This window comes from Ambystoma mexicanum, chromosome 10, assembly GCF_040938575.1.
Source record: "Ambystoma mexicanum isolate Mex_15411 chromosome 10, UKY_AmexF1_1, whole genome shotgun sequence".
NCBI lineage: Eukaryota > Metazoa > Chordata > Amphibia > Caudata > Ambystomatidae > Ambystoma > Ambystoma mexicanum.
The window spans coordinates 70,275,305-70,302,283 of record NC_090932.1 but is presented as its reverse complement, the minus strand read 5'-3'; the positions used below and the strand labels follow the sequence as shown (position 1 = coordinate 70,302,283).

The following is a 26,979-nucleotide window of genomic DNA, read 5'->3' as shown; positions in this document are numbered from 1 at the left end:
CTCAAAAGTTACAAAAGAAAGAGTTAAGGATACAGAGTATCCCAAACGCATTTCAATAAAGATTGCCCACGCTTACAGCTCAGGAAAGTCTTCATTCTATTAAAGACAAGGAGGCGAGCATTATGCTATACTTTATTACTGCCATAATTAGCTTTTCAAATTAAACTTTTTAAAACTACAAATTTTGTTATGTTTTTCTGAACCTTCTTGAAAAAGGTGCAAATTTTGGGTTTAAAAGTTCTGCAATCCAGGTAAAGTCTCAAAATCTAACTCCAAACCACAACTCCCAGGACTCTCCGGGGTTTGGTAGTCCTGACCTCTCCTCCTGCACCTATCCCCATGCAGGTCAGCCCTTAAGAACCCTCAACCCTAGGTCCTTTCCTCTTTCTTTTTCTTTTCCGAACTTGTCTATGAACCGCAATAGTCTTAATGCCAACTAGAAAACGATCTTCAAACTGTAACTGTGACTTCGAACTGTTGAAGCCTGAACTCCTTGGATGAAGGTGCTTGTGTCCACATTAATCTCCCCGTTTACGATCAGGCCGCTTTTTGATCGTCTCCTACGAGAAATGGAAAACAACACATCAGGGCGGGTATCCAACAAAGTTGAACATTTAATACATGATGCAAGAACAATCTTTGTCAACAATCTGGGTGGGATATAATGCTCGCCTCCTTGTCTTTAATAGAATGAAGACTTTCCTGAGCTGTAAGCGTGGGCAATCTTTATTCTATGACAAGACAGGAGGTTCGCATTATGCTTGTTCAAAGCTTGCTACCACTCTATTCGGTATGTTTGATACAGGTTTGAAATAAAATGTTTTGAAGGTCGACTCAGAGGACCAATCGGCTGATTTCATGATATCTTGAAGGGATACTCCTGCTGAAAACGCTCTAGAAGCCGTCCCGCCCCTGGCAGAATGCGCGCCAAACTGAGCTAGGTCTATCCCTGCCCATTGCATTACCTCTCGCACCCATCGAGCAATTGTCGCTGCAGCTACCGCATGATAAGGCTTTCTGCGCGCTACTAGCAGTTGAGTTACCCCCTGAGGCCTTAGGTGCACTGTCGCCGTTTCATAATCCTTAATGCACTGAGCTACGCACAGTTTCTTATTGTCTACAAAGTAAGGGTATGAGTTAACACTGGAATCTGACTTTGTTCGCTTAGCTATGGTGAAAGCTACTCCGTCTGGGTAAAAAATCTTTCTATCGATCTCCAGAGCTTTCACGTCTGACACTCTCCGGCACGCTGTGAGACATAACAACATTGCTAGCTTTCCTGAAAGCTGAGAACGAGAAAGATGTTCGTTCTCCGGCCATGCCAGGAAAAGTTGGAAAACTTCTTTGACATCCCACAAAACCGCGTATTTCGGCTTGGGGGGCCTTCTGAGTTTCATTCCTCTCAAGAGACGAAGTACCGTGGGGTGCTCGCCAAGGGCGGCATTTTCTACTCTGTCATGTCCTGCTGAGATTGCTGATCTAAGCACTCCTATCGTCCTGAAGGCGTTACCTTCTTGAAATTTCTCCGCAAAGAAGTTGAGTATTTGTACTACAGGTGAAGAAACGGGATCCATACCATGCTCCGAGCACCACCAGGTCCAACTCATCCATGCTGCGTTATAGCTCCTAATGGTGGAAGGCGCCCAGGAATCTCTGATGCAGTCTGCAGCGAGCTGTGAAATGCCTGGCAATTCCCACTTTCTCCTGAAACCCTGCAGGCCATCAACTGCAAAGTGTTCGCTATTATCAATGGGTTTCTCTGCCCAGACGGGTGGAGCAGAAGGTCTAGATGATGAGGAACTATCCTCGGAAAATCCGTAGAAGTTCCATCGCTACTGGAAACCAGGGCTGGGACTTCCAGAAAGGGAGGATTATTACAAGCTCTGCTTTCTCCCTCCAAACTTTCGCTAACGTCCTTGTGATCATGAGGAACGGTGGGAATGCATAGTGGAGCGCTCCGCTCCAGGATTGGAGGAACGCGTCCGTACCAGCTGCACCCGGGTCTATCCTCCAACTGAAATATTTCTGAGTCTGCGCGTTCAGTCTGGACACAAACAGATCTATGTGAAGGGGACCCCAGAGTTCTTGTAGCTTCTCGAATATTTGTGGGTGCAGTCTCCAGTCGCTGGAATCCACTAGATATCGTGAATTCCAGTCTGCCACCTCGTTGAGGGTGCCCGGCAGGTATTCCGCCGTGACTGTGATCTGGTTCTGAAGGCAGTAGTGCCAGAAGTCTTTCGCTAGTTCTGCTAGCATTTTGGACCTTGTGCCACCCAATTTGTTGATGTAGCGCACTGCTGAGATATTTTCCATCTTGAGCAGCACGCAGCATTTGATTTTGTCTTTCGTAAATGCGCGAACTGCGAATGACCCTGCTAATAAATCGAGACAGATGATGTGAAGGTGTAACTCTTGCTCCGACCATTTCCCTCCTGTATTTATGTGTTTGCACCGTGCTCCCCAGCCAGATCTGCTCGCATCGGACTCTATGATAATGTCTGGGGAATCCCCGAAAATCGCCCGGCCATTCCAGGCTTCCATATTCTGGAGCCACCATTGTAGTTCGGTCACAGCGTCTGGATCCAGAGTGACTACCTGATGGTAACCTAGCCCTCCTTGTAGGTGTCGGATCTTTAACCTCTGTAACGCTCGATAGTGGAGGGGCCCTGGGAAAATCGCTTGAATGGAGGCTGCAAGCAAGCCCACTACTCTGGCGAGGTTCCGTAGGGAAATCACTTTCCTCGCTATCACTAGCCTGAGTTCCTTCTTTATTGCCTTCACTTTGCGAAGAGGAAGTGCGAGGGTCGCTTTGTACGTATCTATGTTGAATCCTAGGAATTCTAGAGTCTGGATTGGTACCAACTGGGATTTGTCTAAATTCACTAAGAATCCTAGAGATGTTAAGAGAGAAAATGTCCACTGAACGCTCTTGGTGAGGGTCTCTTTGTCTGGGCCTAGCACGAGAATATCGTCTGGGTAGATAATGATGCGAATCCCTCTCTCTCTTATGGCTCCTGCTACTGGTCTCATTAGTTTGGTGAATGCCCAGGGTGCTGACGCTAGGCCGAACGGGAGACATGTAAAATGCCACGTCTCCCTGTTCCAGCGGAAGCGGAGATATTTCCGAAACTCCTGAGCTATCGGAATCGTAAGGTAAGTGTCCTTGAGATCGAGTCGGGCTAGCCAGTCCCCTGTACGGAGGATATCTCGGAGCAGATGGATACCTTCCATCTTGAAGTGATTGTACACTAGCCATTCGTTTAGACCTTTTAGGTTTATGACTGGTCGGATTTTTTCCCCTCTGTGAACTAGAAACATGTTGCTGAGGAACCCTGGTCCTCCTTGAACATCTCTTTCTATTGCATTCTTTTCTCTTAGCTTGAGCAGTTCGCTGTGCAACAACGCTGCTTCTTCGTCTGCCATGTGAATGGGGTGAGGCTCTGATCTCTGAACGGGGTTCCCTACAAAATCTAACTGCAGGCATACTACTGCTTGTAAAACCCATGCATCGCGCGATAACGCTTGCCACGCGCTCAGACAATGAAGGGTTCTCCCTCCTACTTTTATGCCTATCGCACTCACCTCCTGAGACATTGGGCTGACGGTAGGTTCCTCTCCCTCTACGACCTCTGGGAAACCTGGATCTGGTCGGAAAGAAGGTATCTTGTTGTTTCCCTTCCAAGTATTGGGCGCGTGGCCCTTGGGGTCTTCGATGGTAGTTGAATCGACCGGACGGGCGACCCCTTTGGCGTCCGGTCCCGTATAAAACACGATTCGGGAAGATCTTTTTTATTGAGCTTTGTGCTCTCTCCAGAGCGGAATAGGTGCCCACAAACCGTGCCATTTCTTTAGCGAATGCTTCGCCGAATAACAGTCCTTTGGCGCTCTCGCCTGCTTCGTAGGAGGCGAGATCACTTAGTTTATTATCGATCTTTAGCAGAACTCCTCTTCTTCTCTCGGAGGAGATTGCACAATTCGCATTGCCTAAGAGACACACTGCTCGTTGGGCCCAATTAGCGAGTGCGGAGACGTCCACCGGGGTACCAGTATCTTTTGCCTTCTCTGCTAGGTCCATTATTTTGGCTAATGGTCCCGCCAGGTCGAGGAGCTTGTCCTGGCACCCTCGCCAAGCCCGATCTACTCCCTTCCTTATATCTTTCGCTGATTTAGTCACAAAAGTGACCATCTTTGGGTCTAGATCTGGTGTTTCTGTTAGTTTCCCCGGTAAGTCTGGTCTGGGGCATTCTGATCTCATACGAGATCGTACGTCTCGTTCCAGTGGCTTGCGGATGTGCTGCGCCATATACGCTGCCACTCTAGGTGACGGCACCCACTCCGAAGATTTCGGGTGCCTGATTGCCTCCGGATCAAACATGTCAGTGGTATTATCCACCTCTTGTGGATCGATCTCTTCTTCCACCTGTTGAAAGGTGTCATTCTCACCCTCGTCGTCAGGCATATAGCCTTCGTCGTTGTCCCCTATATTTTCCACCCCTGGGGTTGGGGGTCGATCCTGGCATTCTTTTTTCTTTTCCAGGAAGGCTCTCTTTAGCCTAGAGACAGGGTCGCTCATTTCTTGGGGAGCAGTATCCTACCTTTCAACATTGCTCGGGGGGGTCAAAGAGTCCTTGCTCTTCCGAGCTGCTTTACGCCCCTCAAGTTCGACCCCAGTGGGGTGTCTGGCTGACAGTCCCTCTCCGGGGCTCTCTGCTCTCCTCTTCCTGGCAAGCCTTGCTTGCTGTTCCGCCAAAATAGCCTCCAGAACTTCTAACCTCTGAGCAATAGGTTGTACTCCCTGCGAGACTGCTTTAGAAAGCGAGTCTTCCAGCACCTGCTTAAAGCTTTGGGAGAGGTCTGTCTCCTGATTGTAAGGACTGTCCTCCCATTCTTCTTCAGACCACTCTGGCGAAGTGGAAGGTGTCTGGCCAGGACTTCTGCTTTGAGCCATGTTTAATATTGGCAGAGCCAAATCTGTGTGTCAGCCAAGGGGTCTGGATCCGCTGCCACTCTCACTCGAGCTGTATAAAGCCAAGCTTTCTCTGTTTGTTGTATGCTCAATACCAACGTGAGCAGCTGTATATATAAATATAAATGCCCCTTTGTTCAATCTGTTTTTTTTTTTTTTATGTAAGCTTGGAGGCCGTGTGTATGACGCTTTGCGATCGCACTTCCAACTGTGCGCGCGAGCGTTGGACGCGCAGGGAAAGCCGGGAGATTATTCCTTCTCCCGCTCCCCTGGGTCCTGGTGCTAGTCGCGTCTGCCGGCGCCAGCACGTAACATGGGGGAGCGGGGCCGGCTGCCTGAGGCGAGCGAATTTCACTCGTGGCGTCGGCTCTGCCTCTCCCCGACAACCGACAAACTAATTTGGCTAACTGTATACACGCGCAATAATGAACACGATACTCTTGCATACGTGACAAGACGAACACGCTTTAAATGACGGTATTTATCATTATTATTATTCTTTTTTTTTTTATAACCGCGCTAAATATGTCGCGCATCCACCATATAAAACGCCCAAGCCGCACACTATGACTAGGCAAGATATACGATATTACACGGCTTGTAAAGCCAAACAAATAATTAGCATAGCAGCTTAGAGACAACTGAGGTACTTATCTCTACAAGGCAGCAAAAAAGAAAGAGGAAAGGACCTAGGGTTGAGGGTTCTTAAGGGCTGACCTGCATGCGGATAGGTGCAGGAGGAGAGGTCAGGACTACCAAACCCCGGAGAGTCATGGGAGTCGTGGTTTGGAGTTAAATTTTGAGACTTTACTTGGATTGCAGAACTTTTAAACCCAAAATTTGCACCTTTTTCAAGAAAGTTCAGAAAAACATTACAAAATGTGTAGTTTTAAAAAGTTTAATTTGAAAAGCTAATTATGGTAGTAATAAAGAAAGTATAGCATAATGCGAGCCTCCTGTCTTGTCATAGAATTTAGGGTGATGTGTACAGATGTAAAAATACAAGAAATTCATAGATTCCTATGGACGGATCAGTCCTCCCATAAGAATGAGCACAAAGCAAGGGAAGTAAATCAGAAGGATTTACTACCATCAAAGTCAGGACAGGAGTAAAAAAAAAAGAAAGGAAAAAAAAAAGTGTTCCTTAGAAGTCTATGCAAGGAAAGCAGCCAAAGGAAAATCTTTCTTAACACCTCCAATATTCTTTATCTGGGGTGCGTTTGACTACTCTGAAGTATCTTAATTGGTAAAAGTTAATCACACTGTACCTGTAAATTAACACTTAGTTTTCTTAGTTTTCTTATTTCTCATGGCACAAGTCATAAAGCAACCATGCATGCAACTTCACCATTTACATCCAGCCCTTCTGGACCCTTTGCAGACCCTTCAAGTTTGTGTGCAGTTTTTGAGCAAAGCCGCTACCTCCTACAGACGTTTGGCCATACTGATGCGTGTGCACCTGCCAACGCCTCCTATCAAGTGCTGTAATGCTATAGTGAGCTGTTCCCAATTCAGTAAGGTTGCTTCTTCAGACACAGACTATACATTGTGGATCCTTTGTTTATTACACTGATAAGCCAGCCAATTAAAATCCACCAACCTTGGAGTCTCAGCGTGGATCAATACATCTACTTACAGAGCCCAACGTGCACGGGACGACATCATGCACATAAAAATCACTCTGGAGTTGCAATCTGTGATAGGTCGAGCACACACACATGACGCCAGATAACACTGCTTCAACTCTAGCTTTATTTAGAATTCTGTCAGGGAAGGGGTTTGCCCAAACAACTGTAGGAACTAGGGAAAGCTCTTAAAAAAAAAAGGATATTTCTAAAGCAAACCATATGACCCTTGGGAGTGCACAAAGTGGTGTTCTCCAGGTGTCCTACACCTCAAAGGCGGATTATCCAAATAACTGTCCTTCAAGGCTGCCCCTCCGGAAAGACGGAGACCTTCTCAGATATTGCATGGGGTGCACTGTGCCTCACACCTAGAATGGCATGAATGTGAGCACTCTTCTGAATGTCCTAGACTTCATAGCACAGCTGCATATTATATGCTTCTACAATTAGCAATCTAGGGATTATTGTTTAAATAGACTCCCAAATTATGGGGTTTGTGATGGAGGAAAACCCTGTCTTTCAGTTAAGGCGTTATTGTCATTCTTGGACCCTGTGGGGTAGACCCCCTTATGTGAGCTCAGTGTACTCCGCTGTCACTGCTGAAAGATGTTAGAAGCAGACTAATGTACCCCAGCTGTTTTCAAAAAGCGTTCACTAAGAGTAATTCTCCCACTTTCTCCTTTCACCCAGATAAATATTTTGGAGATGCAGACTTGCTGAATGATTTGATTCCATCATGGAGTTCATTCACACCATACACCAATTTCCCCTCCGTGATTAATTGCAGAGACATGGTAACATTGCAATTAGAATATAATTTGGCGCACTACGCTTTACATTTATGCAAAGATGGAAGCAGCAGAATGGCTACTGGGGAAGCATGCTGAAAGTTCTCCCAAATAGATTAGCTTCCCTGGCTTCTGCCATTTGACTACCCTCTTTACTCCCACACCAGTGAATCTGGCGACATGATCACTAAAAGCCTGTTGTGGGCCTCCTCATGTAGCCAGGGGAAGGCAGCTACTACCTGGTCCTGACCCTGGGGGCGGTATTATGTGGGAGGATCAAATGGGAGGGGACTCATGAGGGGGAATTGGTGATCTAATTAACTCATGATTCCACTATTCTTCCTGAACCACTGACGGCATATTGTAAAATAGAGCAAACGAATGTAACTGCTATGCAATCCATTATGGACTTCATGATCCATAATGCCATGGTACTGGGACAAGGAAGAAAGGCCCAGAGTTTGTAAGGATCAAAGGTGCTATTGACAAGCATGTAGGGTCTAGTTGTTGTAGAGCAGGACATCTGAGCGGGACATTTAAATTCAGGAATGAGTTGCAGCTGAAGAGAGACTTGGAAGAAGTAGCTGAGGTAGAGGCAGCCCCGGTGCTGGGATTGCTGCAGAAGGAAGAGCTGACATGATAAGTGAAGGCGTGCAAGATTGCAGAGTGCGCACTGCAGGAAGCAGCGTCAGGTAGAGAAGCCGAGCCGAAGGGGAGACTTGCTCCCAATCCGATGTGTGGCGCTTCGGTGTGTGGAAGGACCAACGGAGCTGGCAGAGCTCTGAATAAGAGCCATGCATACAGCTGAAGTTACGGCGGGGCTGGCAATGGAGACAGCAGGACGCAGGAGTTGCGCCACAGAAGCAGACAGTGAAGCAGTGACAGCAAGAAGACCAGTGAGTTGACCTAGAGTTAAAGGTGACCCCGGGCGCTCCGAGCAGGACATTTGACAGTAAATAATTTTGAATACCGAACAAATAAAGTACAGAGGCAACAAAGTCACAATTCCCCTTTTATGAGAAACCAACTGGGGGGAAACCTGTAACCTATATTGCCAACAGCCAAGAGGCTGTAAAGAAGCAATACAGAGCTGACAAGGGCACAACTCCCCCTTTATGGGATACCAACTGGGGAAATCTGTAATGCGCATGGCCATCAGCTAATAGGCTGTAAGAAGCAGTCAAGAGTCAACTTGGGCGCAATTCTCCTTTAAGTTTCCAGGCTGGGGAAACCTGTAACCCACATTGCCAAGAGACTATAAAAAGAGGCAACCATTGTTCAGCCCTTCTCACATAGGATACTGGTGTGGAGAATCTTGGAACAAATATTGCCACTAAAACCAATTGTAGTTGTGGGAGTTTTTCATCCTGGAAGGCGAGTACATCAGTAAAGGGATCAATAGTAGTTCGTCCTGGCAGGCAATTATACCAGGAAAGAAGATATTTTGAAGAAATGCATTTGTGGCAAAGGTGTGGTGGAATGAAGTTAAAGCTTATCATTTCGACGAACTGCTGCATCACCAGAGGTAGTTGCTGTGTTATCCTGACAAAGGTAATCCATTGGAATAATAAGTGGGATTTGCTAGTAATTTGCTTTACATCCTGAGGAGAACAATTGCCTTGGTGTATGAATTTTTGTTTTGTGAGAAAGGAACATGCCTTACCGAGAAGGATCTTGTGTGAAGACACCAATTGCTTTGATTGTTGAACAAGTGTTTGTGAAAAAGGCATTTTTTTTTTGTGTTTTTAATCCATTAGGATTTTTACACAAAGCAGTTTGTCTCTATGAAGAATGAAAGAGTCTGCCGAAAGAATTTCTTGTGGACCTGTCGCTGGCGAAGCGAGTTATTAAGTGGCAGGTGTAAGCAGTACACAAGAGGTCGAATCTGATGGGGTTGGGAGAGCCTCTTGTAAATGGCGTAAGATGTTGTAAGCTGCTAACAGCCACGAGGTCTTGTCGCCCGCCATTAACCTCGGCCAGCACAGGTCTTCGTCCTGCAGAACGTGGTCCGAAAAAGTGTACTTCAAATATCGTGATCTTAACCTCGAGGTCTCAGGGCAAGAGAGCAGTAGGTGGCGAATTGATTCCACCACTTCTGGTTGGCCATAGAATCTGCAGCCTTTTGTTGTCGCCAGCCCGCGTATTGTCAAGTTTTCGTTAGTGTATAACAAATTTAGTCTTGCTCTCAGTAACAGGGTTCTCGCTTGCTTAGATGGAAATTGTTTTATGTATGACTGAGGCTCGTTCAGTTTTCGCTGGCACGTTGGCAGGTGTTTCGTTAGTTTATTAGAGGCGGCTTTCTCCCCTGTTTTAATCCAGTCGAGCTCCTTCACTCTCTTCAGTACTTTCGCTGGGCTGTTGTTTAGGGTTTCCATATCAGATGAGACCTCTTGTAGGGTTTCCTTGATCTGGGTTGACCAACTGGTTAGCATCTTGCAGCTTGAGTCGTTCATTTCTTGTAAAATCAAGGCGTATACTGTCGGTTTTTCTGCAAGTTGACATTTATGGTAGAGCATCATGGAATTACATCTTACAGCTCCCTCAAGCGAAAGCAAGCTAAGTTCCTTCCTTATACACGCTATTGGGACGCTCTTTGGGAGACCTAGGATTTCTCACCAAAAGGTTGTCTCAAGGGACGGCCAGAGAGCTGCTGGAATGTTGGGCATTGCGTCTGCCCCGTAGACTAGGGTTGGCACCACCTTCGTTTTGTAGAAGTTGATCACTGGCGTCAGGGAGAAACGGCCAAATTTCCTGTCGATCGCTTTGCCTTGTGCCGTGAGTTTCCTAGTTTTTTCTTTTAGAAGGGTTTGCATGCCAGTCTCGCTCTTTGAGTTGTCCAGAATAACACCCAGGTATCTGAAATCTTCTACGTTTTCGATTCGGTTTCAACACTAGTAGCGTTTTCGCGTTGTTTCTTGTATTTTTAGACAAGGACATAATTTTAGTTTTCTTTTCGTTAATCTCCGGGTTGTTTCTTTCCATGTATGACTGCAGGTTGCTCATCTGCCGTTGCAGTCCTATGGGCATGTAGTCAAGGAGTATTACGTCATCTGCGTACAGGAGTCTTCCCACTTTTGTTTTCCCTATTTTTGGTGGGAAGCTATGCACGCACGCAACGCTGTTATTAATGTCGCCCAAAAAAGCTAGAAACAGGGCCGGAGCCAGAGGGCATCCTTGTTTGAGGCATTCACTTTACCAAGTGGAAGGACGCAGTGGAGGGAAAAGACAGTTGTGTTGAACTGAACAAAACTTCATTGAATCAGAACTTTTCCAAGGGCATTCCCGAATTGATCCAGGGGAAGGGAGCCCAACCCTTCTCACAAGGAGTACTCCGAGTTTGAACTTTTGCATTGTTCTGTTGAACTGAAGACAACAAAAGTATACAAGGTGTATTTGTCGGTTTGTATTAGTGTGAGGGTCAGATACTATTTGGACACTAGTTCATCTTTCTTTAGTTTTAGTTTGCTACATAGGGACATCCTTGTTAGGCTAGGGAAACAAAAGGCTTTTATCTCACGCTTTTTCATTTAATAAATGGCAGACATTGAGAAAACTATACATTTGTGTCCGTCTCGCATTTCTGACCCCTCACACTCGCCACCTGCCCTCTCATCTGTGCCTGCCGATCTCCGGGGTCTCCAGTGAATCATAATTTGATCCCTCAATCACTGATTAAGCCTGCACGGTCCTGACGCCCCCCTCCCCCACTACTGACGACATGGGGTGGAGGCCTGACTCCTTTTCAGGATAGAGTTGGGGAGCTTGCTCCCTCATCCAAAATTCAGTTAATCAAAGTAGCTCCTACTCTGGATCACCCGGACCTCCACACAACCGTTGCTCATACCCGCAGCAATTTCTACCCGATTTGACATCTGTGTGGCAGTAACTTTTCCGCTGTAAGAGATGGCAATCCCCATAGCTGGAATAGCAAAGGACCAATAACTATCTATAAAAGAAGGATCTGCGCGAAAAGACTGAATTAAAGAGTCAGAGTCCCAAAAGTCTGATTTGTTTATTTTTTTATTTCCCATTTGTTCAGATAGATAGATATATATATTGGGAGGACCCCCCCCACCTTACCCCCATACATTTTTATTAACTCTACCCCCATATATATACATATATACACACACACATACAAACAAATAGGGGTCAGACTTTTGGGATTCAGACTTTTTGCCCTCGGTCATTTTGGAAGAAACCGTAAAAGGACGGACTATCCAGCAGCTGTGTAGTGGAATCTCAGCAGCTGAAAGTTTAAGCTGTTCCGTCTCCGGTCATACCTCCTCACAGTTCGACTATAGGATCATTCCTCTACCCACCCTACGCAACCCATATGTGTGGCGTGCATGGGTCCCTCACTCTTTCCCTCAGGTCTTCGTTATCCTCTTCCTCACCTCTGCTGTTTAAGACCTCCTGCTCAACTATCTGTTCAGTACATAAGGAAGGCATGATATCAAAGTAAGGCAGACACAAGTGATCAAAGTTCAAGGGTGTTTATTAAACTTTTTTCTGGGTGTGAAAAACGCCAATCTAACCCTAAAATATATGATGGGAGCAAGCTACAACCATCAAATAATAATAATAATAATAATAATAATAATACAGCCCTAGTGGAGTCTAGTCAAATAAAAAGGGCCTATACTAAAATATACCATTACCAATCCTTACCGCTATGCTACAGAATAGTGTGGGATAATGTTCACAAAACGAAAGAAGTGTTCACAAAAAGATAAGTCAGGATGTTTAGGCCGGAGCCTCCAGTTCCCACGTTTTTTCGCACGGGACAAGGCGGGTCACGAGCACAGCACACTCCTGGGCTTCTCTGGCACAAGGACACAATTCCTTTCACCAACATCAGGGCCTTCGTTGCCAAAGTCTCTTTAGTGCAAAGTCTCTTGCCTCAGCAGACCTGATGTTACATAAACAAAGAAAAGTTCCTTTTCCTTTCTCAATATTCACGTAGGGCAATTTATTCTTCACCCTGGATCCCCATCAGTCAGGCTCCAATCCTTTTCACCATTAGCTTCCCTCAGTCAGGTTCAGAACAATTTCAATTTGGTAGCATCCCTCAGTCGGGTTCACATTTGCCACAACAATCTTCTTGGATGTTAAACCAGGATCCCCCTCTTCGGGGCTCCAACCCCTTTTCTACAATTAGTCCCCCCTCAGCCAGACTCGGACCAATTTCACTTTACAGACAATCGAAGACTTTTGAATGTGCACAGGATTCAAGGTAAGCCGCTGCAGGACCACTTCGATTTCACAGTTCAATAATTCCTCCCTGCTCAGTTGGGTGGCACGAAACAGACCTTCGAATGAGCACCCACATGGCGGCGGATCACTCTGCATCTGGTACCTATTTCGGTTTCACAAAGGACAATTGTATACCAATTTGGTTTCTTCATACAATGTTGCCGCTTGCAACCTTGAGCACAACAAGGTCTGGTCTGCGATCAGTTTCTCCATCTCATCGGCTGTGCTGAACTCGTTGCCATGGCTTTGCTGTTGGAGTGAAGGACGGTACCACAGTAAAAATCGCTTCTTCCAGCGCTGGCTAGTAGTGAGGGAGGGCCCCGTGTACTTTTAACACACGCTACACCATTAGTCAGCGGCAATCCCCGGTCTTACGTTTCTTTTCCTTGAGGCTTCTTGAAAGTCGTGGTTATGGGTTGAAAAGGGCAAAGGTAATTCCCTTCTTGTCGTCCTCTCTGATCTTGCAGCCTTTCTCCTCAGTTTAAACTGTCTCGGAATAGCTGCTTCCTTGCGAGTTTGGCCTTGCTCAGAGTATGCTTTCGTGCTCTGCATTTAATCCCTGTGGGGAAGTGTGATGGAATTCAGGTGTGTGTAATTATCAGCAATTGCCTGACTCTGCCTGACCCTTATGTTGCGACATGTCGGGTATACAGCTCTGGTATTGTCACTCACTTTGTTTAGGTCCCACATCTCCTTCCTGTGGATATGCTTTATACACGCAAGGGGTGCCACACGTGCAGGTGCTGCCACCTGTATGAGAGCGCCCCTCCTTGCGTTCTCTAAAGGGCAATGTGATGAGTCCTTGGACCCTACACATCGCATGATAAGGGTAATCGGGCATTCTCCATAAATCACCTAGGCCCAGCTTCCCCTGGCTGGCAGCGGCACCCGCCCCATATTTGCTACCCAACCATCCACTAGGAGTTTAGACAGGGGACCTCATCACAGCCTCCTCAATAAATGCTCATCTAGACCACCCTCCAAGATCTAGATGAAAGATTGACTCCAATCTCTCAAAAAATGATGCCGTAAATTAGAGACCCACAGACACATAAGGGAGACACCAGGGAATTTGTTTGAGCAGCGTGGAAGTTAACCCTGGTAAAGTAACTTGCAATTGAACCAAAAAACGACCTGCGCTGCTTTTGCAAATAGATATTTAGAAGATGATACATACTATCAGTGTTCAGCAACCAATTATCAGTCAGAAAATGCTTTATTCAGCATGTTTGCACACACAAATTACAAAAACATCATTGCCTCAGTCTAAAATTCAAGATCAAAGCATAACAAAAGATAGACACATAAAAGCAATAATAAAATCAGGTTACACATAGAAGTCTCCTATGGAGCCACACAATTAATACATTTTGCCACAGGATAAATATCATTTAACCTTTCCGTAGAGTGACACAAAGCTACTGCTTCTAAGGTGATGTTAATGCGTGCTTTCCTGAATAATGGAAACAAATAATGAATAGACTCAGGAGCCAGGCCACAAGCCTGACAAATAACAGTATTGCCACCCCTCCAGGAGTGAGTAAAAGATGCAACCCGTAGGTTGCCAATTCTAAATTCAATAAACAAGGTACACACTTTAGCTGGGCTTATTAAATCTAAACTCTCCCTGCCCTAAATGGTATTCAAGCAGAAGTAGTCCAACCAAAACGTCAAGCTCAAACATGAATTTATAAGACAATCACGACCCACCCGTTTAGCAGTGGATTTAACAGCACTTTTTAAGCTAGGTGGCATATTCACGTGTTCTTCCAAAGTTAGTCTAATCCCACCAATTCGAGTTGATGTTTTACATGGCTCGGCCATTGCAAAGAACGACCTCCCGGTTGTTTTAATAAATCCAAGAGAGCATCTCTGTACCTTCCAAGCTCTGGCAAACTCCAGAGTCTGATCCAATAGAGGACCGATTTCCAAAACAATTGATGTGTTTTAGGTTCTAGGTCACATTCCAATAGTAATGGTGCACTTGGGGAGCTGCATGGTAGCCTAAATAAGGTTTTTCTAGAAATGTGCTCTTTGCCACACCCAAATTTGAGCAATTGGTGTGGCCCCAGATCCATACAATACTACCAATGCAACCTGGATTGTGTAAATACCGATTGCAGGTAGGGCTGCATACTCACCATGGAATAAAAAAATTACTTTAAGCCACCACTATTTTTTTCTAGGATGGTCTGCGCCCTACTGGCCTAGCTTACCCAGGTTCCATTCTCTGAGAACCTTACCCCCAAATAATCATAGTGGGGGAACCTGTTCCAGCGTGGTCACCTCAACATCCAGCCTGTTCACCACAGGCCTTGACCGTGTTGGGTTAAACACCATTAACTTGGTCTTACTCCTGTGGAGAGACCGGCCTAAGTGCTTCAGGCCCCGCCTGATCCCCATAGGTGACGTGGACAGCAAGACTAAATCATTCTCAAAAAATAGTGCTGGATAAAAATCAACACCAGGTTTTGGCGGATCAAGGTTCCCCCACAATGGCATTTTGCAACCAACTCTATATTAATTTAGAGAGACTAAACAGAAGCGGGACAAGGACACAGCCTTGCCGAATGCCTCGTCATCAGGAAACCAATTCGTAGTCTCTCCTAAGAGACCTATCTCACGGTCGCCGTGTTGCATGAGTAAAGCTGCGCAATCACGACACCAGCTGGCTTGGCACCCCGTTCCTCAGCAAGACCTGCCATAGGAATGCCCTAGGGACGCTGTCAAATGCTGCGCAGGTCTATAAATACTACATAAGACACACATCTTAAGCACAGTATATTTCTGCAGGACAATGGACAAGCAAAAGCACTGATCTACCGTGCTCAGCCCCTGCTGAAACTGGCTTGAAGATGGGAAATAAGGCCACTAGTAGACACCCAATCCTGCAATTGATATAGAACCACTTCGGCAAATTTACCTGATGCATCAAGTAACTCTAGATTGGCCTATAGTTGCTTGTTTTTTCTCTCCCCCTTTTTTGTATATGGGTACGATCTCTGCACGGCACCATGATTCTGGGACCTCATTGAGGTGGACCACTACGTGGAACAATCTCGTCAATATAGGCACCCAGACGACAGGCTCATTCTTCCAGATATCGACCGGGATCTTGTCAGGGCCAGGGGCCTTATGGCCCTTCGAGCTCATCGGCGCAGTCTTCACAGCTGCGAAAGTAATGTTAAAGTGTGGACTACCATGGATAGATAATATCTGGTCCATTTCTACTATTCTCTCCCTGTGGGGGTCTTCAGACCCTTCATCCTTCTCATATAGGGCAAGGAAATGAGAAAACCATTCCTCTTCTTCCTCATTGTAAGTTTACAGATTATATTTTAGGTCCTTCCGGTCCCAGGTAAGTTTGCCAGACTTATTTATGCAGTAGAGCAGCAATAGCCAGGCACTAGAATGCAACGCTTACAAAAAAGCGGAGCAGTGTTTAATTCATCTGTCTGTCAAAAGGTAGCTTAGATTACATTGCCATTTGGGCCTTTGTTGTTGTGCCAGAAACACAAGTATAGCCCCCGAAGAAGTTCCTAGATTCATTCTTTTATGAAGGAATGGAACATGTATGGCAATCTCATTGGAGAATAATTTCTTTTTTGTTAGAAAAGTTGGTGCTCATCACTCAGGGTTTAGGTGTGTACAATTTACAGTCCACGTTTAGTCAAGGTTTACTAAGCACGGTAACACTTTAGTAGCACATTGCACTTTACGAGTTGAAAACACATTTGTCGTTTATTGATGTACTTATGTTGAATGTTGTATATGTGTCAACTATATGTTTTTATGATGTATTATTGTTGTCTGGCAAACAACCAGAAGAAACCAATAGCTAATACATTGATTGGGTATCTAGTCAATTCATCTAAACACATTCCATCTAATGACATTCCATCAAAATTTCCCATCTAACATATTTCCATCTAATGCATGTTTTTGGGGGGCAGAGGGGGCAAAGGATTAATTTTTGTTCAGGTGCCTTCTAAAGGGTAAAAAATGGGGGTTGGACGGGGGACCCCACCGCCAAAAAAAAGAAAAGAAAAATGCATTAGATGGACATTTTTTAGATGGAAACATTTTGATGGAATGGCATTAGATGCATTGGTTTGAGATGAAATTACCATGAACCCATTGATTGCTGAACAGGTTGATGGTATTGCATCACGTTCTAAGTGTCTATTTGCTCTAGCAGCAGAGGACGCTTTTCAGTTCAACTGTAAATTAGAGACCGGCACAAACAGTCTGACCACTGTGGCGTACCAGAAGAAAGACTCGAACGAAAAGACCTATTCAGTTTACAGTGCTTTTATTTAACTTAAAGAACATGCAAGTTCGCTAACCTCCAAATAAAATTAAGGGTGATTCTCAATATTAGTCAAAATAACAAAGCTTATCCTCTGTCCAAATTCTAAATTCTAAACTGGCCCTACCACTTAGAGAAATAACTAAAAATGGAAGGTGGGCACTGTACGTTGCACCAGTGTTATTTGCTGAAACCACTAGGAGATGGCAAAGTAATCTCTCCTAAGGTCACGTTTCTTTATCAGGAGATGGGTTTTCATGAGTTTATCAGTTCATGTCTATCTTGTCAGAGTTAAACAAATAAAGAAAAAAAAAGTGTTTTTCCTCAGATACACAATTATCCTAAATTCTCAAGTTCCAAAGAAAGTCAAATTCTCAGATCTTAGATGAAGGGCTGTTTCCTTAATCTTCCTCCAACAACTATGTGGGTCTCTCCCCACGAGAGTCCAGTCTTGCTTAGTTCGGATTTTTCCTTGTTCCTGGTTCTATAGACTCTTGTTACCAGCTTCTCATTCAATCCATAAGGAAATGCATCTCTCTCCCATTGTATCTTTCCCCTAGTTTCTGTTTGTCCTTTGAGCAGTTTGGTGGCTTGGGTTTTCAGCGTTCCCGTAACCTCTCTTTAAGTGTCTGGTTCCCCTTTGGGCCAAGTTGCCCCTCAGTTTTATACTCTGTTATTTCTCCCTTGTTCGGGGTTTGGTCTCTGTGCCCCCCTCAACTGGCAGGAACCGGCATACCTCCTCTATAGCGGGTCCTAATCCCACGAGTTGGCTCTGGCCTACTGTCACTGGACTTCTCTGCGGCTCTTCTGCGTCCTCTCCGGTAAGCAAGTGAAAAGGTTTCTTTACTCGCCACCTTGTTCCTCTCCCTCTGGTTTCTCGTGGTGCATGTGGGAGTTTCGATCCCCTCTCATGCGCCGGGTTCAGTGTTCTTTCTTGGGCTCCAAACCCACCACATCCTTTGCATGCTCACGCCTTCCCTCTCAGTCGACTCCACTCAACCTTGCCATCTACGCACAGCCCTGCGCCTCAACGGCCAAGTCCCTCTCCCTCTCCCTCTCCCTCTCCCTCTCCCTCTCGGGATTCTCTGGCAGTGTTTCTCTGTGTCTCCGTCTGGACCTCCTTTCGGGTCCTTCTCTGTGCTACAGCTGGCTCCACTCGGCACTGCGTCTCCACCTCCAAATGACATTGTTACATTGGACGCTCGCCTCTGTGTATTGTGTCTCCTCCATTGAAGCGAGTAAGACCTTTTATTCTGGTTATCAGATACGAAAAGGATGCATTTGATTGTCCAGCCATTTGAAAGACCAGCCTTGTCTTGACCAGCCTTGTTTAAATGTATTTCCTACATTATTTGTAGTTTCACAGCTGTCAGACAGATCCATTTCTGGTATTCCCATGTATGCAGACAATGTTTCAGTAATAGGGAGTTCCTAACTGGAATGGGAGTCACTGTCCCCTGGTTGGGAGTCCGTTCAAGTGAGGTCCCCCTTTCCGAAACCCCTAGGGAGGTTTTTTCTTAGTGGGCTCACCTCCCTGGCCTCAGAAGAAGGCTCCCTCCAAATGTGTCACACCACCCTCTCGTAAAAATGCTTTGTCCAATGCTCAAACTGCCCATCACAAAGTCACATAGTGACCAAGAGGGATTACTTTGCCTCTAAAACAAGAGATGCCATCAACCTTCAAGAGCTCTTCAAGACTGTTCAGTCATTCATCTCCCCTCCTTTCATAGCCTTGATAGTTCTGCAGACTCAGACCCTCTGCACTAAACTTTGCTCATTGTTAACACAAAACATTTGAGACCGAAGTGATTGCCTCTGCCAGCCCCCTCCAACAGACCAACAAGCTATCTCCCCACCATCATGGTTAGCTGTGACCCTTTGTCTACATTCAACATCAAATAAGTTACTGTGGATTATACCTACAAGCTGGCCAACGTAGCTAGACGGCTCGAGTCTTTGGGGACACCTGTTCTTCCACTGCAACGCAGCCCCAGTGTAAGATTCCACCAATAGATTCTTAGCTAAAGGATCAATTACCAACTCTCTGAAACGCTACCCGATTACCCCTCTGCTCAAAAAATCCCTAGGCCTCAAAGATCTTTGAGCTCTCTGCTGGCCTCCCTTAGGTTGCCAAAAATGTCAAAACAATTGATCTCCTAAACTCCAAAAACCGGTCAAATAACATCTCTAGGTCATCGCAATTTGGATTTCACACCCATACAGCACATACTTGGTCTCAGTTCGGGTTGAGGCTCCAAAGCTGGCTGACTTTGGCAATTTAACCATGTAAATCCTGTGGAACCTCTATGCGGCCTTCGACACAGTCAACCATCCTATCTTACTGAAGAGACTTCAATCTCTTACAATTCCATTAATTGATTCCACTCTTTGGTGAAAGCCCCAGAGGAGAGCCTTGGAAAGCCAATGAGGTTGCTCCCTGTTTTTTGGATACTTTGGGTATTTGTGAAAGTTCGGCTCAGTAGCAACATTTCATGCAATTCCAAGGCGTGACTACTACTTTGGACCCAAGATTGTGGGATACAGTCTCCCATAGTAGTAAACCGGGGTCAAGCCAGCGGGAAAGAAAAAAAGAGGTCACTCAAAGGACATCATTCAACCTGGGGGAGAGGGAAAAGCCCCCCTAGGTGCAGCCCAGATCACCATACATACAACAAAAAATAGTTAAAAATACCATATTTATTGATTTCATTTTTAAATCTTTAAAAAAAAATTTTTTTAAAAAGTGTATTGAATCATCTAGAATTCTTGTACAATGTACAACAAATATACAACTATAAAAAGTGCATACTTTGTTAAAGTGCTAGTGTTAAATATTGGCTGCTACAACAACAAGCTAAATCACATAAATCCTAGAAACTAGTCTGGGCATGCCATATGGGGTACCCTAAGTGAGTGAAGGGAGACCCCCAGACGCCCTGAACAGACCAGCTATCTAGCCAAGAGATTATATATCAGTAACACAACCTGGACAATAGTAATAATGCAAAAATAACTTTCTTTGCTATTAGTGATAACAGTTCCAATGATCAATTTTAAAGGCAGACAAATTACTAGAAAGGAAGAATATATTAATTCAAAGGAAGACAGTAAAGCACACACTAAAATCTAACTAAGGGATGCTGTGCGTCGACTACTAAGATGTCATGAAAAAAGAAAAACAAATAATTTAATTTGACAAACATGACACCATTGCAGAATAGTAGTCTCAATGGAACAAACACATCAAGCAAAGACAATGCAGGTGGTATCCATCTTCATCAGGACATAGCATTCCCGTGAAATAAGTACTTGGTCATTCTGAATGTCCTCAAATGTAGATTCAGTTAAAAAAACTTTCACATATACATTTAAGCACATTAGAAGAAAAAGTTGCATCAAAAATCAAGGTGTCGTAGTCTCTACCCTTGTGAGGGGCTGGTTCCGCAATCCTGTTTGGTAAGTCCAGGAAATGACAGTTCAGCCGCACAAAAAGAGATCTCAAATAAATTGGATCTGTAGGCCAATAGATTCGTTCAAGTGTCAATGGTCAGAAAGTTAGAATACACGTAACCGGATTCATGAAGTAAAGTAAGCTCTGACTTGGATATGTTGAACCCGCATCTTCAAATTAGCCCGGGATAGCGGACATCAATGTCATCAAGTGACAATAAGGAAACCTGTGTGTATTCTTGGACCAACGCAGCGTCCGTTTACTCAGCACCAAAACCGGAAGTGCCGGGCCGTCCTACAGTCTCCCATATGCCAGCTACAAAAGACCTAACCAATATGGTAGGAAGACTTCTGCGACAAGAGACTGAGTCACATGGGGGAGGGGAGGTGAGCCCCAAGCAAACTTAAGGGACTTGGTTGAGACACATTCTTGTGAGCAGCCTTTATGTCTAGAACCTCACCTAAATCCCGAAGTTCTTTGGACAATCTTTGTATAGTCCAATCTTTGTAAAGTCAATAATTTAAATCCTGTTTAACTACAATGACAAAGTCCCCAGCGTAACTCTGGGGGCACCTATTGGGATGAACATGGCGGCCAAGGTCTCCATGAACTAGTTGATGATGGACCCAGGGTTTGTATGGGGATGATCCCCCCTGGTCACCATCACCTAAACCCTGTGACTGGGCACAGGACAGCATCATGTATCTTGCCCTCCCCAATGTTCTCAAGGTGATCTTAACCAAACTAGACAACAGACTCAGCATGATTTCTTACACAAACAAGTGTGATGAATCCAATGGAGTCATCATTGATATCCCAGCGGTGCCTTCCTCCCATGTGGCTAGGGAACGGCAGCCACTACCTGATACGGACCCTGGAGGAAGGATCACATGGGAGGAGACAACTGCTGGGGAGATGTCATTGCTTTATTGGATGAGACATGGTATCCCCTTCTTCCCCAAGTAGACAAGCCTTTCATACCCAATCCCCTTATGGCCCATTGTCATACATCTACAACTCCCCCTAGGGAGGATAAGGAAAACCTTTTCCCAAAATCAAATAAATCTACTTCCAACTCTGGTCTACTTTGTGGAAATTACAAGACCGCTTTCTTCATTTCTAATTTTACATCCTCTAGAACCGATTTGCCATTTGGAACTATTGAAACTGATTATCCTAGCTTTTTATTCAACCATGTATGGACTTCTTTTCCGAGAATCACCGGAATACTGGGACGAGTAAGAGGGGCAGAGCAGAGCAGAAGAAGCCACCGGTACAATCCGCACTCTAGTTTTTTTTCTGAAAACATCTGTACCAGTAAATGTAAAAGGACGGAGGCAAAGTGTCAAAAGAACGGTTCACCTTTCCGCGAGGTTGGCGATTCGGAGCATCACAGACCGGTGTGGCGGAGCCACGCAGCTCACCAGTCAGGAAGACCGGAGACAATGTAAGGTAGGGACGTGCTGCAGAGATGACAGGAGCCTACGGGTGCGGGGGGAAGACTCCTTGGCATTTACCGACCACGAAGATCAGTACCTTACCTAGCAGAGCCTGAACTGAAGTGGGCATTCTGAAGCGAAGCCGAGAGACACCGGAACAAAGAGAAAGCAGCCGCAAGAGGAAAGCAGGCAGTGCACCTTTGCCGGTTGACCACGGCCGAGCCTGAACCTCACCCCAAAAATAGTGGGGACCCTGGGGGTGTATCAGCGAGCATGCCAAACAAGAGTAATAGTAAACAGAATGGAAGAAAGAGAAAGCAAAGCGGCTAATTGTGAAGCAAGAAAGTGAATTGCAAAGACTCCTATCAGTATGCGACTGCATGGAATGCATATATATGGGGAGCATGAATCAAATAAGACATTAAGAGGATATATTAAACAATAAAAAGGGAAAGAGCAACTGTGGAAGTGGAGAGAAACAATGTCGGAATCTAAGAAGTCCTGGCAAGAGAGTATACCAAGCAATTACAAATGTGTGAAATACAAGAAGCCCTGGCAGGAGAGTACACCAAGCAATCACAAGTGTGTATGACCATAAGAAGTCCAGGCAGGAAATTATACAGGCAATTACAAGTACATGAGTATAGGAAATCCTGGCAGGAGAGTATACCAAACAATTACAAATGTGTGAAATACAAGAAGCCCTGGCAGGAGAGTACACCAAGCAATCACAAGTGTGTATGACTATAATAAGTCCAGGCAGGAAATTATACAGGCAATTACAAGTACATGAGTATATGAAATCCTGGCAGGAGAGTATACCAGGCAACTGTAAGAATGTGGTTATCCTGAGAAGAAATATAACAATGTTGATAGGAAGACTAGGAGTAAAATCCTGGTAGGAGGAGATAACAAGAATAGTGAAAGACTTACAAAAAAAAAAAAAACAGCTATGTAGATTATAGTGAACTTGTAGACCGCTTATTCCTGAAGAACCTTTGTGTAGAGGAAGAAATCCAGGGGAAGGGGATCATCCTCTGGAATAAGGATTGTTTATCGTCAAGGAACCTGTTGTACGAAACAAGAACCCACGGGAAAAGAATCATCCTCAGTTAAAAGACCTTTTGATTACTTTTCTTTCTTTGTTGATAACATCCAGAGGATGGGAGTCACCCTCTGGATCAAGGACTCTGTCCTTGGAGAAAACCTGGATGGAGTTGTAATAATTTATTCTTCGTTTAAAAATATTTTCCAAGCACCTAAAAGTTAAAGACATTTCCCTTTTCATCGATAGTTTAATTTATAGTGTGAGGGTCCCAATGGAACTTGGGGATGGACAGTTTTGATTTTAACAACCTACACAGACAGATCCTTGGTTATGGTTTTAGGTAGGGAAATTCCTCTTAGAGCAGGGTCATAGAGGCCTTTTCCCAAACCCTTAATCCACGCCGGGTCACCCTCCCTGCACACCAGACTCCTAAAGCCTGCAGCTCCTGCTCCTCTCTGCTCCTGGGCTCCTCCGGTCCGGACTACATCACCAGCTTGCTCATCCATCTGTGCAAGACTACACCTTTTATAGCGAAAAGACCAGTCAAGCGGAGGAGTCGGGTGTGAATAGTTACTATGAAATGCCCGACCCTGCCGGACTATCAGTGGGACAACTTCAATACTTTCTAGGGTAGGTTTCCCTTATTTTCTGCCATTTTATTCCTATGGGTAATCCTTTCTGATATTAGTTGCCTCTTCCCTGTCCCAGTACTTGCTGGAAACGGAGAGGGGTAGACCAAACAAGATTGGAGTCTTGTATGTTATATGTTTGTTCGTTTTTGTAACGTTATCAAAAAAAAATAAAACCAATAGTGTTTTTAAAAAAAAAGATGGGAGTTTATATTTGCAGGTTACATTATTTGCAGGTGATTGGTTTTGTATCCCAAAGTTGATTTTCTTGGTGTCAGATTACTCCCATTTTTAAACACCCGGACACAAGAGCACTGGTTTGTAGAACACTTTCCCATGATCAGAACTAGGGGAAGATAAAGAAGTGTTGAAATGGAAGTTATGTCCGTCTTATTTTACTTTTCCCTTTTCCGGGGTTTGTTCTGGGATGAGGTTTGTCCCCCTCCTGGGTTTGGGACCTGCATAACCCATAAAGGCTACTGGACTTTTTTCACCTACCGTCCAGTTGGAATACCATGTCTCGCCTAGGGCACTCTTGTGAGTACAACCCTGGACTGACCTACCCAGGTGATCATCCCTCACTTGTCCACCCCTAGGTTTCTCACACTGGTTTAGGTCCAACTTTCGACACCATGCTCGTTTGGGTCCAAAGTTTGGGCACTACACGTGCCCGGCGTAGATTAGGCTCTAAGCTTCTTTAAAGAAAAATCCCTGGTGGGTTAGTGGATTCGTCTCATCTCACAGACTCCAAGCAGGGAGGCCCTTCCTAGAGTTTGTCAGTTCATTTTATGTGTTTAACAAACGTATGTGATGAAGGAAAAATAGTGGACAAATTAAGAGACGTGAAAAAGAAAGCACATAGACTTGAAATGTAACTATTTAGTTGAAATGATGATGTTTTAGTGAATAAGTGGGTTGAAGTAAAAAGTGGTATAAAAGGTTTGGAGCTGCAACAATTGGTGCATGCTCATATTGTATTATTTTTCTGAACCATATTTTTGTAAAGGGGAATATTGACAGTCAAGTGTGACGAGTCAAAATGGAGGAAATTACTCGACTTATACATCTATGCAAGCAGTTGCCAAAACATGCACCCAATCTTAAGCAGTACAGTGCGGAATGGGTTAAAGGCACAGCAGATAAGATGTTCATGCCATGGCCACAAGGGGCATCACTAGCAAAGGCAGTTTTGCAACATATGACATACTTGCACACAGCATACACGGGAAAAAAGTTCGACAAGAGGCTAGCGAGCTTAGAGCTCTGGAAAATGTACTAAGAGGAAAGGGAAGAGCCACCTCCTGAAGACTGGATACTTAACATATGCAAAGAGTTGGGTGAGGAGCCTTCTGCTCCCCCCACCGCGCCTGAAATAAAATGGCAATAGTATGAAGGATGACGGAGTGTACCCATTAAGAGAACTTAAGGTAGCAATAGGGTACAGAATCCGGCATATGAGTCGCCTGCATGGAGTCCAGAGAAGACGCTCTAAAAAGATGTGATATCTAAAGTCCCACGGGACACAGAGAAGTGATCAACCAAGTACATCCTTAGGTATAGGACGGGAAATAAAGAGATGGAAAGGGGAGAAAGATAAGGCTGATGAGGTAGCATTCATACAGAACGAATGGATGGGCGGTCAGATTTTGCTCAAACTTGATGAAGAGCATTGAGGAAGTAAGGCAAAGGGAAGATCAAGACGAAGAAGAAAAAAAGTTAGAGAACGAGAGGAACGATTGAAAGTAGATGGGGCTAGAAAGAAGGAAAGACAGCGACAGGAACAGCTAAAAAAGCAGGAAAGGGCAGAGGAGCAAATAAAGCACGATAATAGAGGTCATTCGAAGAATGGGACAAACTAGAAAGAAAGGTAGAGTAAGAAGAAATAAAGGGATAAAAGAATACAAAGACGAAGAAATACATAGTGCAAATGAGAGAAGAGGGATGAAGACAGGAAGAGGAAAGGGTAAGAGAAGAAGCAAGAAAGCAAAGAGAGCTTGACGATGAAATAGAATGTAAAAGAAGGCAAAGAGTATTTGACATTGATCGCACAGAAAAGGAATTAATGGATCCTAATTCAATAGTAGCATGGGAAGACATAGAAGAATTCTTCCCGACACGAACAAATGCCAAGTCCTTCTAGAGCAAATCTAGAGGATGAGTTTGATTCTAGAAGCATTGGGGACGCGATCGATAAAGTCTATCATGATATGAGGACTAAGAAAGAACCAAAAGGAAAGGGTAAAAACGATCGACTTGAAAGTACGCAGTTATACAAGTTGGGGACAGGATAGGTCAGAGGAGGACAGAGAAACCTTCCGTGGGGAGGAGGGAGGTGATGCATGTGGTCCTGACGGATGTTCTCCGATAGGCAGAGAACTAAGATGATCAGATCTAGATCTACCCAAATCGCGGGCGTCAGTCTGTGGTGCATCTAGATCGACCTAAAGGGCAATCCCATAGTGAGAGCGGGGGGGGGGGGGTCTCGCCACGTTATGTGAGCAGGTGAAGGTCGCTACCAGGAAAAAGGCAATGCAGAACCATTGTCCCTGCTATGGACAAACAGACGATGGGGTATGAATGTGAGTTTGGGATCTCACAGTTTCCTTTGTTAGAGAAAAGAAGAGCCAGGCCACAGTATATACCATGGCCACAAATGGATAAGGATAATTTAAGGTGTAAACTCCCGAGTTTTACTTCAGGTGCAGGGAAATGGATACATGAATTAGAGAAAATGACGGGAGGAAACACGTTAGCTATAGGAGACATTAAGGGTCTTCTAGACACTATTCTTGGGGAAAGAGCAGACCACATTTGGACGAAAGCAGGATACTAGAGTATCATTGCGCAGATGACGGAGCGCTGTTTAATAACTGCAGAACGGCAGTCTGGAAGGCGCTGATAGTGCAGTATCCAGACAAGTCAGATATGGGAGCTAGAATGGCAAGGAAGGGGAAGATCCTCTTGTTTACATTCAAAATTTCCAACAGCAGTGGTCTTTGGAAACACGCGAGACGCGAGGAAAATCTATACCTGTATTCTATCATATATTATGCCAAGGGCTGCCAGACCAAGTGCAGAAGCAGCACAGGAAACTAGTGGGTATGCAGGCGAAACCATGGTCGGAAAAACAGCCGAACATCGTGCATTATTGTAGATTGCTGCAGAGGCAGACAAAGGTATTTTTAAGACAATATCTGCCATGAAGGAGCAGGGTCTCTTACTGACGTCAGAGTCACCATGTAATACTGCAATGTACCCTATCAACAAATCTATGGGGGTGGGTCATGGCATTTAATTCAAGACATGAGTCCAATTAATCCGGAGACGATCTTATGTAGCATCCCTGTGGAGGCGTAATATTTCACTGTGACTTGAAAAATTCATTTTTCTCAATCCCATTGCATAAGGATTCTCAAGATCCAACGTCATTTACGTTCAGACAAACAACGTTAAAAAGCACAAAATTAC

At 44.9% G+C, this 26,979-nt stretch overlaps 1 protein-coding gene across 9 annotated transcripts in view; it reads right to left on the bottom strand.

Annotated features, from left to right (window-relative positions):
* EIF4E2 (eukaryotic translation initiation factor 4E family member 2) overlaps positions 1-26,979 on the bottom strand; it is a 265,342-nt gene that overhangs the window by 53,692 nt on the left and 184,671 nt on the right. Inside the window, exon 6 of one of the 9 annotated variants that reach the window (XM_069617536.1) lies at positions 260-560. The exons of the other annotated variants lie outside the window; for them this stretch is intronic. Within the exon in view, the coding sequence (XP_069473637.1) occupies positions 519-560 (42 nt within the window). The 3' untranslated portion in view covers positions 260-518. Of the gene's footprint in view, positions 1-259; positions 561-26,979 lie in introns of those variants that run through there. 9 annotated transcript variants of the gene reach the window in all.